Consider the following 16338-nt stretch of genomic DNA (forward strand, 5'->3'; position numbering starts at 1 on the left):
AAAGAAGCATGTGTGAAGTTTATTTGATATATACACACACAACACTATGTATATACTAGCGTTATCCTCCAAAATGGAGAAAATATTAATTTAAAAAAAAAAGAAAAAGAAAAAGTGATAATTTTAAAAGATAACCTTATAATTAATAATAATTTAGAAAAATCCTCAAAAAGGATAAAAGGGAGAAAGAAAGGATATTTTTAAAAAATATTATTATAATTAAACTTAAAGTGTATTTAGAATGACTCGAACAAATTTTTTTCAAAAATTCATTTTTATTGAAAAAACTTTTGATAAAAACTTTCTAAAATAAAAACACAAATGTGTTTTAGAAACTTTTAATTTTTAAGTATTTGTATATACAAAGTTTCTTTTGTTTGTTTTATATATTAAAAATGTTTTATTAATATTTTTCAAGGTTGATCGGTGGTGATGGTCGTTAGAGTTGGTTGTCGAAAGTTCACCGGTGGAGTCACGGAGGTAGTGGTCGGAGATTGACCAACGACGACCATTAGAGATTGGCCTAAACTCTAAAAATATTTTTATTAAAAATTTGCAAGGTTGATCAGTAGCGATCAGAGGTGGTTGGCTGTTGTCGTCGGAGTTGGTTGTCAGATGAAGTTCGCCTCTAGAGTCACTAGAGGTGGTGGTCAAAGATTGACTAGTGACTATCACCAGACGTGGTATCCGAAAGTTGATCGATAAACTTCCTAACCCTTAAAACAAATACTTCTAAGATTGAAAAATAGCAAAACATTTCACATATTTTAAATTCTAATCCTAATCTCTAACTAAAACTAAACATTGCTCCAAACAAGGCCCGTTCCACTTCTAGCTCCAAACATATCCTTCCTTAGTGGTTAGGATTTGAATCTTATATACGTTGAATTAGTTTGGGGTAGTATTTTGGTCCATTTTTAATTCGTAATTAATAATTTTAAAATTCATTTTGCCATATTTATAATTTTAAAACTTTTTTTGCTATTTAATTTTTTTCAAATGAAACATTTTATTTTATCATTTCTTTCTTCAATATGCTAATTTTAATTGTATGAGATAGTTGCAAATATAGTTATTAGATTTAAAATATTTCCATATATAGCAATATTTTAAAAAAAATTGTAGAGATAACAAAATCTATTAAAGTCTATCAATGATAGAAGTTTATCGCTGATAAACTAGAATCTATCACGGATAGACTTTGCTAGTTAAGTTTCTGCCATGTCGGTGTATTTGTTGAGATAAAAGAAATCAAACAAAATATCACATATCACGAATACAGTGTATTTGTAAACAATAATTCTTAACTAAATAAAAAAATATTATATTGTTTGAACAATCTATAAAGATATGTCATTAGTTTTAACATCCTTAATTATTAGGATACAAAATACAATGTATTAATTTTAGATTCTTAAGTTGAATTTCTAAAATTATGCCAAATATAATGTACAATTCATTAATTTTAGATAATTTATTTTGTTGAGTGTTAAAGTTATTTAAGTTTGGAAAGGAAAAGAAAAAAAAGATACAAATTTTATAATATTATATTATAATATAATATATATAATATGAATTATATTTTTTTCTTTTTTTTAAAACCCTAAATTCATCATCTTCTTTTTCATCTCAGCCCTCCCCCCTTTATCTTCTTCTTCTTCGAAATCATATGGCCGCCGCCATCGCCGCCCCTGCCTCTCTTCTCTCCATCGAGATCTCCGACGACAATCTCCCTCCATCCGTTGAAGCCACCATCGTCACCTTAGTTCTCTGTCAAGCTTCTGTTCATCGTTAGCCCAAACCGCCACACCACGAGCCGCTCCCCTTTCCGTCAACCATCTCCTCTGCGTCGTGATGTCCAAATCTGAAGTGAGTGGATTGTGTCTGCTCCAACCGGTGTTTGTCCACGAAGCTCCAACTGTCGTTATCGCATCTCCACGAACCCAGTTGCCACCGTCACAATCTCCCATTCGCATGGAGCTTGTTGCACCATCCATTCTTCTCTGTAGCACGTTGCCGCACCAGGACATGCTCTCCTCGCCATTGAAGAAGCCCCTGTTCTCGAGCATTCATGTCCCAAGTGTGAGTGCATAGTTTGTATTAATTATAGGGTATTTGTGGATGTAGGTGCATAGTTTGTATTAATTATAGGATATTTGTGGATTCTATTACAAATGTATTTAGTACATCACATTTGTCAATTAGGTAGGGGCATTTAAAGCATTTTCTGCTATTTTGTCAATTTAAAAATAAAATTATCATTTATCCAAAGTAAATCTTTAATTTTGCTATTCTTCTTTGTCAACCTTATATTTAATTATTATTATTGCTGCCCATATTATAATAATGCAGCCCAACCCAGTCCTGTCTAAGTAGGTTGATAAGTTAAGCCCAATCCATAGCACAAACCCTCAGCCCAATTTAAAAGTAAACTAAAACCTCACGCCTCCCACTCCTCTCCAGTTTTATTTATACTTCGACGAACTTTATGTTCTTTTCCTTCCCAGCCTCATTCTTTTTCCTTTTCTTCCATTTCTTAAACTCTACCATCCCTTTGATAAATCAGTTAAAACTTTAAAAGCCACATGGGGTGGAGGATCTTTTTCCTTTTTATTGAGGGATGGGAAAACTTCAAGGATAAATAAAATGGGTTTAAACTGAATCATTAACACGCTATACACTAAGGACTCTTCTATTTAATGGTTCATCTGTAAATCGAGGGGTTCGATTGATCCTTGATTTGGACCCAAATGAACACACCCCCATGATTATAATAACCCACATGAAGTGTATTACAAATATATTATACTTTATTTTGTTCTTACTGTATTTTTCTATATATATATATATATATATTTTAGGGTAAAATGCACTTTTGAGTATATTGTTATCCGCTGGCTGACGTAGCTGAGTTAGCATTTTATTTATTTGATGATGTGACAAATAAATGGACACTTGCAAAAAAAGGTAAAACAATTTATAATAATTAAATTCATAATTTATTGTTTACAAAAATGGAAAAAACAAAGTCCACCCATATATACAAAATGTAAAATATCACACAAATGCCCAAAAGTGATATGTCAATCTAACCAAGTCCCCATATAAGGATCTAATCACCATTCAATTGGGGTCAGTTAGATGAGAGACCATTTAAAATCATTTTAAAAACATTTAGGAATCAAATAAACATACCTCTAAATTTTTTAGTACAAAATTTCTAAACAAGGTAGAAGCAGAAAATGCTAAATAAAAACCATCTCCACACAAAGCCTAATTTAACTTCAATAAAATCAAAATCCAAATATAATACATACATACTCCTTGCAATTAATAATGCAAAAGTAACTCCAATCCCCACACGTAAACACTACTTAAACCTATATATTACCAATTATAAAATAATACTATGACAAAAACTCCACCCTCTAACCTAAATATCATACTTACAATTGCAACTTTCAAATCTCACACACCAATAAAATATAGTACACACAAATTCACCTACCATCGTCATATTTTGAGACAGGTGGTGCACTTCAAGATACAGCTAATGCAAATCAGCGATCCGATTAATCAAAGACAGAGCATTACTCGTCAATTGCGCAATGTTGACAATCCTACTCCTAACCGCAGCCTTAACGCCTCCCTTCACCGTCTTCCCCTTAAACCCTTCGCTACACGTGGTTTCATCGGTCAGAGCGGCGCTAACCCATGTCTGAACATTACTCATTGCGAGATCGAAATTGCTGCCACGGAGCTTCGGCATCTCGGAAATGGAAGCAGCGAGGGAGTCGACAGAGTCACTCAGTTCTTCCAAACAGTCGTTAAGAGCAGAGACATCTCTGGAGGAGAGGCCATGGGAGTGAGAAAGCTTGAGGATTTGAGTGGTGGTGGACTTGACGGAGGAGAGGGAAACGGAGAGAGCGGCGGTGGCCAAAAGGCGGGGACTTGTTTGGATGGCATTGGCATGGACTGAAAGAGATGAAAAACAGAGACGAGGGTAAGTGGTGGAACTGCAAGAGCTTTTTATGAACTCTGTGCTGCTTTGTGGAGTTATGGCTGAATGAATCAGAGTTAATTGGAGAATTAATTGAAAAAAAATGATACTTTTCTTGGAATTTGAGATACCCATCTCTGTTTTCTTTGTTTTTTTTTATGTAAATGGAAGGAATTTAGAAAGAAAGGGAAGTGATGAAGGGAAGAGGTGAAATGGGTTTTGTATATATAAGCAAATGAAAAAGGTGTAAAGGGTTGTGTAAGGAGTCCCACATAAACAGTCATCATCCAATTTGGCCATAGTCACATCATCCAATAGGATGTGAATTCAAAAATCTATCCGTTGTCTATGCTGATATGGAACTATAAATAATCATTTAAGTTTTCTTTTATGATTATTTTTCTTCTTTTTGTAACTATTTCGTTTTTTGGTTTTAGTTTTTGAAAATTAAATTTATTTTCTCTCCTAGCAATTGTATGATCGTTCAGGTATGATAGTTAAAATCTTAGTGAATTCTCTATCTAAGAACTGCGTTCCAAAAGGTAGTAGTGAGATAGAAAAAATGGGAGATAATGAATTTTAAATGAGACAAAAAAAATTTAAATAAGACAACCTTTTCATTTTTTTTTCTTTCCATATTGATAGTGTAAAGTAATAAGGATTAAATGTGTTAAGCTTTTTATCATCCTGACGTGGACCTATTTTTCGGCATGACCTCCCTTACAATGTTATCGCAGTAGAGTTTAACCATTGAGTTCAGGATGGATTGGTGTGGTTCCTCTACGCTTCGATCTACTAACAACGAAAACAAGTTTTTAAAAACTACATTTTAAACCTTTTCAAATTTGATTGAGTTTTTTAAATCTCTCGTGAATAGCACATAATAAATAAGAAATTTATAGTTGGAAGTTGTGTTAGTAGAATTTTAAAAAACATAAACAAAAAACAAAAAACAAAATGGTTATCAAACAAGTAGTAATTAATACTTGTATGCACTTTCCATAACATGACAATCTTGAGCCATTTTATAGTAAAATATTTAAGTTTATCAACAACGAATTATGATAGACCAAAATAAACTACTATATGCATTAATACACATAAATGGTAGTTTATTGTAATCTATCATAAATAGATTATAATATTTTACTATATTTTATAAATATTTCAAAAAAGAATTAACGTTGAAAATAATTGGACGAGAATGATGTTGTAGCATTTTACTAAAAAAAAAATGGAGGTGTCTCCTCCAATAATTTATGAAGAGAGGAAAGTGGGAAATAAAAGTTGAGAGAGTATTGAGAAAGAGATAAAGTTTCAATAGCCGACAACATGAGGGTCCAAAAAAACCCAAAGAAATATCATTTTCCTTACTTATTATTTTATTTTAATTTTAATTTTAATTTTAATATTGCAATGCATGAACAAAGATATTTTTGTTCTGCATCAACTTTTCTTTCCTTTCTTTTTCTTTTTAATTTTTTAATGTATGCATGTACAAACACATTTGTTTTGGTCGATTACGAGGTTTTCTAGAGTCGAAGAGTTTTTCACGTTAAGTTTTGTTTTAATATTACAATTTTTGCAAAATTAAACTCATTGGCTGACCCTGAGAATGTATTTCAACCTTTAGTTGATGTGATGTCCTAATTAATTATCATTAATCCTTCTACCAAAACTATAATTTTGCTTCTAACACTATTATAGTATATTGTGTGGTCTATATATTATTAAATTAATCTCTATTTCACGCAACTTCCTCTTATTCATTCTCTCATACGTAATTATTTCTTATACAATCTATCTTTATCTTATATAGATTGTAATATTTAGCTATAAATGTACATATATTTAGTTGTTTTGTCATTGAAAATGATGTCTTTTTTAAAAAATTAAGTTATAAATAACATTGGTTCTATACTTCTAAATGTATTGCCTTTTTATCTAGTTTTTATCAATATTTTCAAAAGTTAAGTCAACTTTTGAAGATTAAATAATAGTTTTAAAAAATTTGTTCTGTATTCTAAAATTTGACTAAAAAGTTGGTTTTACTTAAGAAATATGCAAATCATAGTAAGAAAATGTGATAAAATAAGTTTAAATTTCAACATGAAAAACAAATTGGTCAACAAACGAGACCTTAGTTTTAAATTTCTTATTTCTGAAAATTAAACCTATAAAAACTTCTTCCACCCCTAAATTTCTTTTACCAATGTTTTTAGAAATCAAATCAAATTTTGAAAATTTAAAAGAATATATGTAGTCTTTTAAAACAAACTTTATTAGAATGTGAATAAGAATTCAATCCATTCGAATGAAAAAAGAAAAGAAAATAATAATAAAAAAAAATCCTTCATTTAAGAAAAATAAATAAATAAAACGATATGTAAGTTAATTCCTCGAGATTTGAATATGGTATTGAAGGTTTAGATAAAGAGTTGATGGTGATTACTTCTCAAATTGTGTTGCCACTCTCTTTTCTTCTTTACTTCTTTCCCTCGCCCCCCCCCCCCCCCCCCCAATTCAATCTTCTAAATAATGTAATGTAATTTGTCAATACTTGCAACTTGATTTTGTACGCAAATTCTACCTTTAATATTATTTATTTATTTATTATTATTTTATATCAAAAGAAAAAGTTTAAGATATTATTGAAGTTCCATAAAAAATAAAAATAAAAAAAATGAGAGATTTTTTTTGGGACATAAATGCTAGCAACTTGAGCACATGAATTTGGGCCAGGAGTAAGAAATTATTTTGAAAGTGGCCCCTAATACGACGCAGTCTTGTTAAAGTAAGCAGCTAAGTATGTAATTATATCATCAACATATACCTTTCAAGCAACTGGCCGCAAAGGACGCGGTGGTCCGACACGATGAATTTCATCTCATGCATTTTTCTCTTTTCTTTTCTATTTGTCACATTTTTTATTAAAAAAAAATTATTATTATTATTTTCTTAAATAATTATATTTAAGAAACTGCTTGTAGTATTTATAGTTTATTTCCGTAGGACTTCATAACTTATTTTTTAAACAAAAGTCTTTAATTAATTATATCGATTTTATCCCTAAGGTGTGTATTTTTAATTAGAATGGTTCTTTTATTCACTAAAACAAGTTCTTTTTATGTTACGGATAATTTTAGATCAAAAGAGTAGAAGTTTTAAAAGCTACAAACATAAAAGTAGAGTTGAAAAAAAAGGGAGGTGTTTGGGTCATGAGAAAAATGGGAAATTGGGCCTTTCGACCTAATCTCTAGTGACCCAAGAGGCGTATGGAGAGTCAATTCAATTTCTTATATTAATCTAGTATGTGACGTTGACTGGAAGAGACTTAGATCAAACTCTTATATATGTATTTTTATAATTGTAGGAGAGTAATTTCATTTTTCTACTTGGCTTTTTTTCACTTAAATATTGGAGTAGGTGTATGATAAGCAGTAGGATATCTTTTGAAATCTCACATACCAAATAAAAAAACAACCCTCGAAACTAAAAGTGTATTATGCCTCTGTTTGTATTTATGCAATTTAGTGGATAAATAATCCCGAAATTCAATGGGATATGTATTATTAAAGGAAAAGTTATTTGAGAAAGGGAGCTTTCCACGGAGTCAATTTTGGGTCTGATATATGACAAATTTTTGTTCATTTTTTGCGGGTCCCTGAAATGACGTGCAACCAATCAGTTTCTAAAGATTTTCTAACCGTTTCCAACTTTGCTTCTTGACGGCTACTATACTTTACTTAAGACTATTTTAAAAATTTCTTTTAAAAAAATTGAAGTCTAATTTGTACACCATTTCTTTTTCTTAAAATACTAAAAGTATTAAAATTTGTTCAAATTTATTAAAATAGACAAATAACATTTTGATATTAAATAGATTGTATCAAAGCCCTTCTAATGTGAATAAATTTTAGCTATAATTTTAGAAAAAGAAAAAAAAATGATTTTCACAAAGTATTTAAAAAGAGGAATTAGAGATTTGGACACTGTGATTAATATCCTCCAAACTGTGAGAGAAAGATGACAAATTTTATTTCTAACAACTAACTCTTGTAATCAATACAGTTATCTAATAATAAGGTTGGTCAAGATAATTAAAAGTTAACAATCCATTGTGTTTGATTGAACATTCATCAAATGGTAGGTAAACCAAACCATCTTAATTACGTTTTTGGATTTATATTTTAAGATTATTGTTTAATTTTAACAAATATAAAATTGGACTAAGAGGTCAAATCACCCATCTTCGAAATAATAAAATGATTTCCTTGTTCTATTTGATTTAAGAAAAAATGTTATTTTTAGTAATACTTTCAAATATTGTAAAATAAATCAAAATACGTACCAAATATAATACTATTAGTGATAAAAATGTATTCTAAACAAATTCAACGTCTATCTAATAAATTGTGCTAAAAATGGTTAAATGTAATGAATTATTTTGTATTTTGTTTTTCTTTTTCTTTTTCCCTAATTTTATTGTGTTTACTTGAAATTTTGGCAAATTTTTAGAAGATATCCAAACATATATATATAACCAATTCATCTTGTACAATTTTCAAAATACTTTTTAAATTGTGCAAGCACAAGTCTAAATTGTACAATTAATCATTTTTTAAATTTAATAATCATTGGTATGGTATTGAATTTTCTGTTAAGGTTCCCATTACAAATTAAAGATATTTATATTTAAGATCAATACCTTATATATCTCTATTCATATAATTGAAGAATTTGTAAATAGTTTTATGTTTGTTTTCTTTAGAGATAGTTTTATTTATCTTTAGAGCTCATAATATAATTGATTTAAAAAGTTTATTGGTGATTTCTTTTTAAAATTTTTGGAGTGGCGACTAAGAGTAGTGAGATCACCCCTTAACCAAAAGACAGGCCAATATAATAACTATTATATTTATAGTTTTTTTTGATTTTATTGGAAGATAGGTCAATCTTCGATAGATGATTTGAGATGGTACAGAACGAGTTGGTTTGAAGAGGTTTCCTACAATGTTGTTGTTTCCTTTCCAATGAATGTTGATTTTTACTTGTTGAACATTCTTCGTATCTACCTTTATTCACGAGTTTAAGTTTTTGGTCAAACAATGATTTAAGAGTTTTTTTTTCATCTTTTTTTGAGTTTTCTTTAGACAAATTGTAAAAAGAAAAAAAAAACTTATAAGTATGGTAATAGGCTCGTAGTTGTAATTATATCCTCAAACTTTTGATTGTCAAAATTATATAATTGAAAAGTTTAAAATGTAATTGTCATTATCACTATATTTCTACGGTGATATTTTAATTTGTCGATATCTTTACTTTCATTTCTACCCTCTAGAAAGTAAACATTTGAATTGGTACCTATATTCTAAATATCAAAATTACCTACTTTAATTTTGAAAGTAATTGAAACAATAAAACAATGAAAATCAACCCATGTTTATAATTAAGCTTAATTAAAAAAAAAAAAAAAAAAAAAAATCCAACAGGGTCTTATTTATTCGAATAAAAGAAAAAAGGTATTACTTTTTATTTTTGGCAATTGAATAGTTCCACTAATTAAAGAGTTATTTTTGCAAATATTGCAACAAATTTCTTTTAACATTTAGCAACAAAAATATGTGGTGGTAAAAAGATATGGAAATATAACGTAATTTTACATCAGAAGTGTCTTTTTTAACTTTTTATAATTCATACATATAAAGAAATAAATGTTATCTATTTTTATTTCAATATTTATTTAATAAGTAGTTAAAGTAGTAGATGGGACTTTTTTCCTTTTTCCTTTTTTCTCTTTTTAATTTCTTTGAAGTGAAAACTGAAATGACTATTTTAATTTCAAACAACAATTAGAGTAGATTTTTTTTTTTAATTTTAAAAAATGAAATATTAGGAGTAACACTATAGCATTCTTTAAATCTTAGGGCTAACATGTCACATGCATTTATAGTCTTATACCCCAAGTGGAAATAATTTCTCAATGTGAGATGAAGAAACTAAGTTTAGATATTAATGAATAAAAATAAAAGTCTATACATTATTATTGGTGTGTGACAGATTTTCTTAGATGGACACAAAAGCATTTAAGTTTATGGTGTGTGGCAATTATAAATTAAATTCGTTTTAGGTTCCAAAATAATTCCACTTAATTGTTTATATATATATATATTCAAAATCAAACCCCATGTGAGCTGCTGAACCAAAGAAAACACCACTTGAAAATATCACCTTTAATAATATCTACCTATACTATACATTTATATACATATTGATAAATTTATTTTTCATAGGGTCTAGATTTATATTTTCAGACAAGTTTACTTTTTTATTCTCCCACCACCTTTTATTTTAGGTTAATATGTTATTAAATTTTATGTAGTATATATATACATCTACTATATTATATATCTACATTTCCCTCATTTTGCTTTTAATTTTGTTAAGAAATTGTCAGAACTTCGTTTTGAAACACAAACCACACACAATGACCACCACCCGAAGATCCTATATTATTTTCTTCAGTAAATAAACGCACAATTACTTAAGGAGAAAAGGCAATAAAATTTATAATTCCACCTGAAATTTTCCAATTAATTCTAATAAAAACTAAAATAAGTTTTTAGTAAAAAAGAGGATTAAAAGTAGGGATGAAATAAAAACAATCACAAATCATAAAAGTAAAATTATAATATTTCGAAAATTAAAATAAAAACTCAAAATAAAGAGATGACTTGGCAACCCTCAATTTGTGATAAGTGAATGACGAAACTACCCTTGAAAGAGCAATTAACGGAACGAACCGTTACCGTACAGCTTAACTTGATGTACAAAGGGGAGCGTGAGATCGGCAGCGTTTCACGTGTTGTTAAGTGCACGTGACATGCGTGTGATACCCTAAATTGTCGGGGGATTGTTTGACTTTTTAACACCATCTTCCTCATAACCTTTGACTTTTCTTGTTGGGCACATGCTTTTTCCCTAGACCTGCACGTCTCAGATTCCTTCAACTTTAATTTATATTTTTCCCCCTCCAAACTTTACTTATGACTGTCGACTCAATTTGAAGTTGGGTCAATTCCATTCCAATTCAATACTATCTATCATATGCTCGACTTTGTTTAACTCAGATTTAAGAGAATTTAAACCATACATCTCGTAGTTATTAGTAGATGTTATTTATTGTACTTTTAATTTATTTGCTTTTATGATTTTATTAAGTTTTACTTTTTCCATAATGTTACATAATTGACCTAATTTTTACTATAATTTCTAATGTGCCAAATATGTTTTCTTTTCTCTCGTAAGTGTTCACCATATGAAGAAAAAAAAATTAATTGGATTTAAGCTCATTCTTTTCATAATTCTAAACCAGGCTCCACTTTTACAACATTTAAAGAAACCCAATCAAATTTGTTGTAGAAGAAAAAGAAAAGGAAAACATGTTTGATAAAAACCACTGTCAAGTTCAGGTGATTCCATGATCATTTGGAAATTGATTGAATTCAATTAGAAGCAATCATATTATGCAAGCTTTATTAAAAAGGAAAAAGAAAAAACTCTCCAATTTTTTTATTTAATTTGTTCTCTAGAAGTATTTATATTTTTCTTTGAAGTAAGCTTGTAATGAATATGAAGCTAAACATCATACAATATTGGGTTCACATTGATTTGGAAGAGTGGACCAATCCTAATCAAATTAGTATCCTTTAACATACATTGAATATTTAAATAAAGAATCTCTAAATAGAAAAACCAAATTTGAGGTTAGTTCCTTTAAAGAGATATAGAAGGAGAAGGACAGCATATTTATCGGCATATTTTCCTCTAAATATATTATATTATATTTCATAAGAAAAATATTTATATCACTTTTATTTCTGTCCATCAGCATGGATAATTATTATTACTTAATTAGGGTTGAAATTAGTTAATTATTACTCCCCATGTGTATTAATGTTTTTAGTTTTTGGCATAATATATAATAGTTAGTTTTCAAAACATATGGAATTGACCCAATTGAAAGTCATATATATTTTTTTTTAAACATAGATTCATTAAACAGTATATGTAAACTCATTTTATCAAGAAATGTGTTAAACTAAACATATGTATTCCTTTTTTCATGTTTAAATTTATAATGTTAAATAATGGCTCCATAACAAGATAAATATAAAAAATAAAAAACTTTCATGAACCGATTTCTTGAAATATTAGACAAAGACAATGCATCTTAAAGCCATGTATGTGAACATTTACAATATCATAAACATATGAAGAAAAAAAACCCATATATTACGGACCTTTACTTACAAACCATTCAAATTTTTCTTCAATTAAGTCTTTAGGATATGATTACTTCATAGTTGTTTGCTAGAGTATTTAATATTATATATGTTAAAGCATTTTACATTGTATTAATTAATCTAAGTTTATTATTTCGTTGGTAAAATGTCATTTAAGTACGTGTGTTTGTCATTCTCATTATAAGTTAGTTATGTGTGAAAGCCCTAATTTGAAAATCTCAATTATTTATCTTTGATTATCTCTATTTTTTTTCCTGAAATCATATGTGGAATGATCATCATTTCTATATAAAAACTTTGGATGAACGTTAACTTTTAGAATTAAAAATTTTCGATGATTAATGTTACCCTCTAACTTCTACAATTTTCATGTCTTTTGATGACCACTTTGACACAAATTGAAGGGTAGTTAATCATTTTAAACGTATAAAATCTTTTACATCACATTATGATTCTAATAATTATATTTTAAAACATTTGACACACTTTTTGCGGCTATAAATATTGTAAAAACCTCTCTTTATCTTCATTATTATAACAAAGACAATCATAATAGATTCTTGAGAGAGAAATGGAATCTCAAATCCTAAAATCCTCACTAACCCTTTTCTTCTTCTTCATTATTTTAACTACATTCACCCCCTCCGCCGTGGCTTCGTCTTCCTCCACCGTCCGGCCGGTAAAACCACACATCAGAAAGGCGTGCAAGCCAACGCCATATCCCCGCCTTTGTGAGACTGCACTTTCCTTATACGCTTCACAAACCAAAAGAAACCAGCAAGAACTATGCAGGGCGGCCATGGTCTCTTCTCTCAAAGCTGCACAAAACGCCACCTCCATCATCTCCAAGCTCTCACGTCGAAAGATGTCTGCCTACGAAACCGAAGTCATTGGTGATTGTATTGATGACCTGAAGGACTCTGTTGACGAGCTCCGTCGAGCTTCAACTGCCATCAAAAGCTTGAGTCGTTCTAAGGATGTGGATTTTCAGGTTGTTAATATAATTACTGCTTAATAATCCCATATATAACGTTTTAATCTCGTTTTCATTTTAGGGTTAAAAAGGAAACATTCTTCATCCTCAACTTTTATGATATTAATAATTCATTTTCTAAACTTCATAACGATGTAGTTCATATTATTTTGAATTTATAATAGTTTAATACCTAAACTTTAAAAACTAACATCTTGATCATCTTTTTTTTAGTTGAGGTGTTTGAGTGAAACTCAATGTTTTAAACTTTAAAAACTAATAATTTATTTCCATATATATAATGTAAAAATTTGTAATATGTAATGACATATTTTTTTTAGCTTATAAATAAATTTAATTTTTGATTAATTTATGTTGATAAGAAGTTTCATTAAATTGTTGCAAATCCTAATCCTAAACTCTAAAAATTGTATTTTATATTAAAGTTGAAAGGAATCGAAATTGTTACCAATTTGAAATTAACATAGAAAATAAATCGTAACCAATTGAAATTTAGAAGTTAAACTTGTTCCTTTCACGAAAGTTCATCTACTGCATGGTATTTTTTTTTAGTGCATATCAATAATGTACATGAGTGAAATTTAAACTTATGCCTTCTTAAAAAATAATAATAATAAATCATAATGGATAGATGTCTTTATTGACACATATTCTTTAAAAAAATTCATGGAAATAAAAATAACTTCTTAAAAAACTATAAATAAGTATTATATGCATTTAAAACATTTTAAATAAAGTTACTGTTATTATAAGATTATATGTTCACATGATATGATCTAGCTAATTCAAATAACGTTACTTTCTAACCCTAAAGCCAGGTTAAGTAAAATATAATCTTTTATTTCATATCCGTAACGCAGTTGAATAGTATTAAGACATGGACGAGCGCAGCACTGACCGACATTATAACATGCACGGACGGGTTGAGCGGCGGCTCGGGGTGGAAGGTGAACAAGAAGGTGAAGAAAGAGGTGAAGAATTGTAGTATAAATGTGGTAAGGCAGATTAGTAATGCCTTATCTCTCATCAACAACTTCAACTACAAATGAAATTCAATTTGACACACATTGTAGTTCCAGCTTCCAATTCAAAGTATAATATATATATATATATATATGTGTGTGTGTGTGTGTGTGTGTGTGGCTTCAATTTTGTGTGTTCTTTGTTCATGTGAAATCTTTCTATAACTCTTCAATATCTATGTTTAATTTTTATTAAGTTTTGTTTTATATATAATACATACTACTTTGGTTATACATAATTACAATTTTAGTTCATAAAACTGATTTAGGCTCAAGGTAATCATACATATAATTTTGAATATATATAACCTTAATTGACAATTTTATATTAGTGGCTTGATCTGAATACTTTGGAAAGTCATATATATCATGTCAATTTTTTAAATTGTATATTTGTCAGTTTTAATATTTTTATTTAAAAAGTAGAAGATGAGCACAAACCTTTTAAAGTGCATGAGAACTGAATTAAAAGTAAGATTAAAGTATCATACATCTTGAGCAATTACGTTTGTTTAAGTTTCAATTTTAAGTTAGTTTAGAAATTTTTCATTTTTGCCCTATTAAGTTCGAAACTTTCTTTCTTACAGTTATGTATTAATTTTGTCCTTCCAACCTATATAAAGATATTAAAGTATTGATATAATTAAATTTATCTTTAACGCATCCTATTAAACTTTTCGATTAATATTTGATAATTTAATCTAATATTAAAGTAGAAAGTAGTGTCTTCAAATTCTCATAATATCATTTACTTTAATTTATAGTGATTTTTATTTATTGAATTTGTTTTATCGATACCTTAATTTTTTAAATCTGAGACTAAAAAATCTTTTTAATGCAATAAGGCCTTCAAATTTTTCATGTCATATAATAAAATTCCTATAATCCCAGTTTTCTACAAAATCACTCCTCACTTTTCATAAAAATTATAAAAACATCATTCATTAATTATTTATTTTTTTATAAAATTCGTTGTGTGTGCAACCCCCTCTGCCTTCTAAAGAATTATGAAACTAAGCATTTAAAGCTCAACCACCAATCACATACCAAAATGTCTTTACAAAAATCGTTATAAATGTTAAAATTGTTGAATTTTTTATAGAATAATATATTAAAATTTCATATTTGATCGGTGGTAGACATCGGTGTTGTTTGCATATGTTTTGTGCTTATACTGACATATTGTAATAAAAGATGCATTTTTCTTGGTGAGTGATCAATCTAATTGTATTTTAAAATTATATTATTGTTATCATTATCATTATCCATTATCACTATTATTAATTTTATTGCTACCGTATGAGAAATATGAATGTATCTTGTTATAAGAGTAATTTTATTACAATTATATGGATTTGTATTATTGGAGTTTGAAATCAAAATGGAGAACAAACATAAAGGGGAAAAAAGGAAATGGAGAAGAGATCAACATAAAGTAGAGTAGAGTGGTAGATACAAATTATATATCCCTTACTTTTGAGGTCTATAAAAATGGTGTCTTTTTTTTTTTTTTTTTTTTTTTTTTTAATGATCATTTATGTTTCATTAGGGAGTAAGTTAACACCAATTTGATTGTGATTGTAGACTTTTATTTTGAAGTCAATACAATTGAAGAAAATTTATTCTCGTTCGTGATTGATTTTAATTTGATTATAGTTAGGATTGAATCAAATTTTCATTGCCCCCTATTATCAAAATCAAATAAATGTAACTTCCATTACATTTATCGATTTTTTTAATTTAAAATTATATTAATGTATCTTTGAATCAAGTGTGTTAAAAAGATACTTTTTTAAAAAAGAAAATAACAATAATATATATAAAATTGGATGATGGTGGAATAAAAGTGACAAAAGGTTTACAATCATCACAATCACAATCACAATCACAATAGAAAGAAAGATTATGGTGGGCAGTTAATTGTTTTCTCACCAAACCACCTTTACAATATACCTTGCTATATTCAAAAACTTGATGAAAAAGAAAGATCCAAAGTTATAAATACAAATCTACCTG

At 28.3% G+C, this 16338-nt stretch overlaps 2 protein-coding genes across 2 annotated transcripts; one reads left to right on the forward strand and one right to left on the reverse strand.

The window, feature by feature from the left end:
• Nucleotides 1-3261: 3261 nt before the first annotated feature.
• On the reverse strand, nt 3262-4206 carry LOC127150020 (21 kDa protein-like). Its single transcript, XM_051086670.1, has one exon. It carries the CDS (start codon nt 4133-4135, stop codon nt 3551-3553), a length of 585 nt encoding a protein of 194 aa, XP_050942627.1. The 5' UTR covers nt 4136-4206; the 3' UTR covers nt 3262-3550.
• Nucleotides 4207-12840: 8634 nt separating this feature from the next.
• On the forward strand, nt 12841-14518 carry LOC103483989 (21 kDa protein-like). The gene is made up of 2 exons (XM_008440877.3): nt 12841-13297; nt 14161-14518. Exons 1-2 carry the CDS (start codon nt 12878-12880, stop codon nt 14347-14349), a joined length of 609 nt encoding a protein of 202 aa, XP_008439099.1. The 5' UTR covers nt 12841-12877; the 3' UTR covers nt 14350-14518.
• Nucleotides 14519-16338: the final 1820 nt, after the last annotated feature.

Source organism: Cucumis melo, chromosome 6 (genome assembly GCF_025177605.1).
Source record: "Cucumis melo cultivar AY chromosome 6, USDA_Cmelo_AY_1.0, whole genome shotgun sequence".
Lineage (NCBI taxonomy): Eukaryota > Viridiplantae > Streptophyta > Magnoliopsida > Cucurbitales > Cucurbitaceae > Cucumis > Cucumis melo.

Excerpts from the sequence above, each read along its gene's own strand:
- LOC127150020 (XM_051086670.1), bottom strand. The coding sequence starts at position 4,135 with ATGGGTATCTCAAATTCCAAGAAAAGTATCATTTTTTTTCAATTAATT.
- LOC103483989 (XM_008440877.3), top strand. The coding sequence starts at position 12,878 with ATGGAATCTCAAATCCTAAAATCCTCACTAACCCTTTTCTTCTTCTTC. Across the intron at positions 13,298-14,160 it reads CTAAGGATGTGGATTTTCAG|TTGAATAGTATTAAGACATG; the intron begins GTTGTTAATATA and ends TCCGTAACGCAG.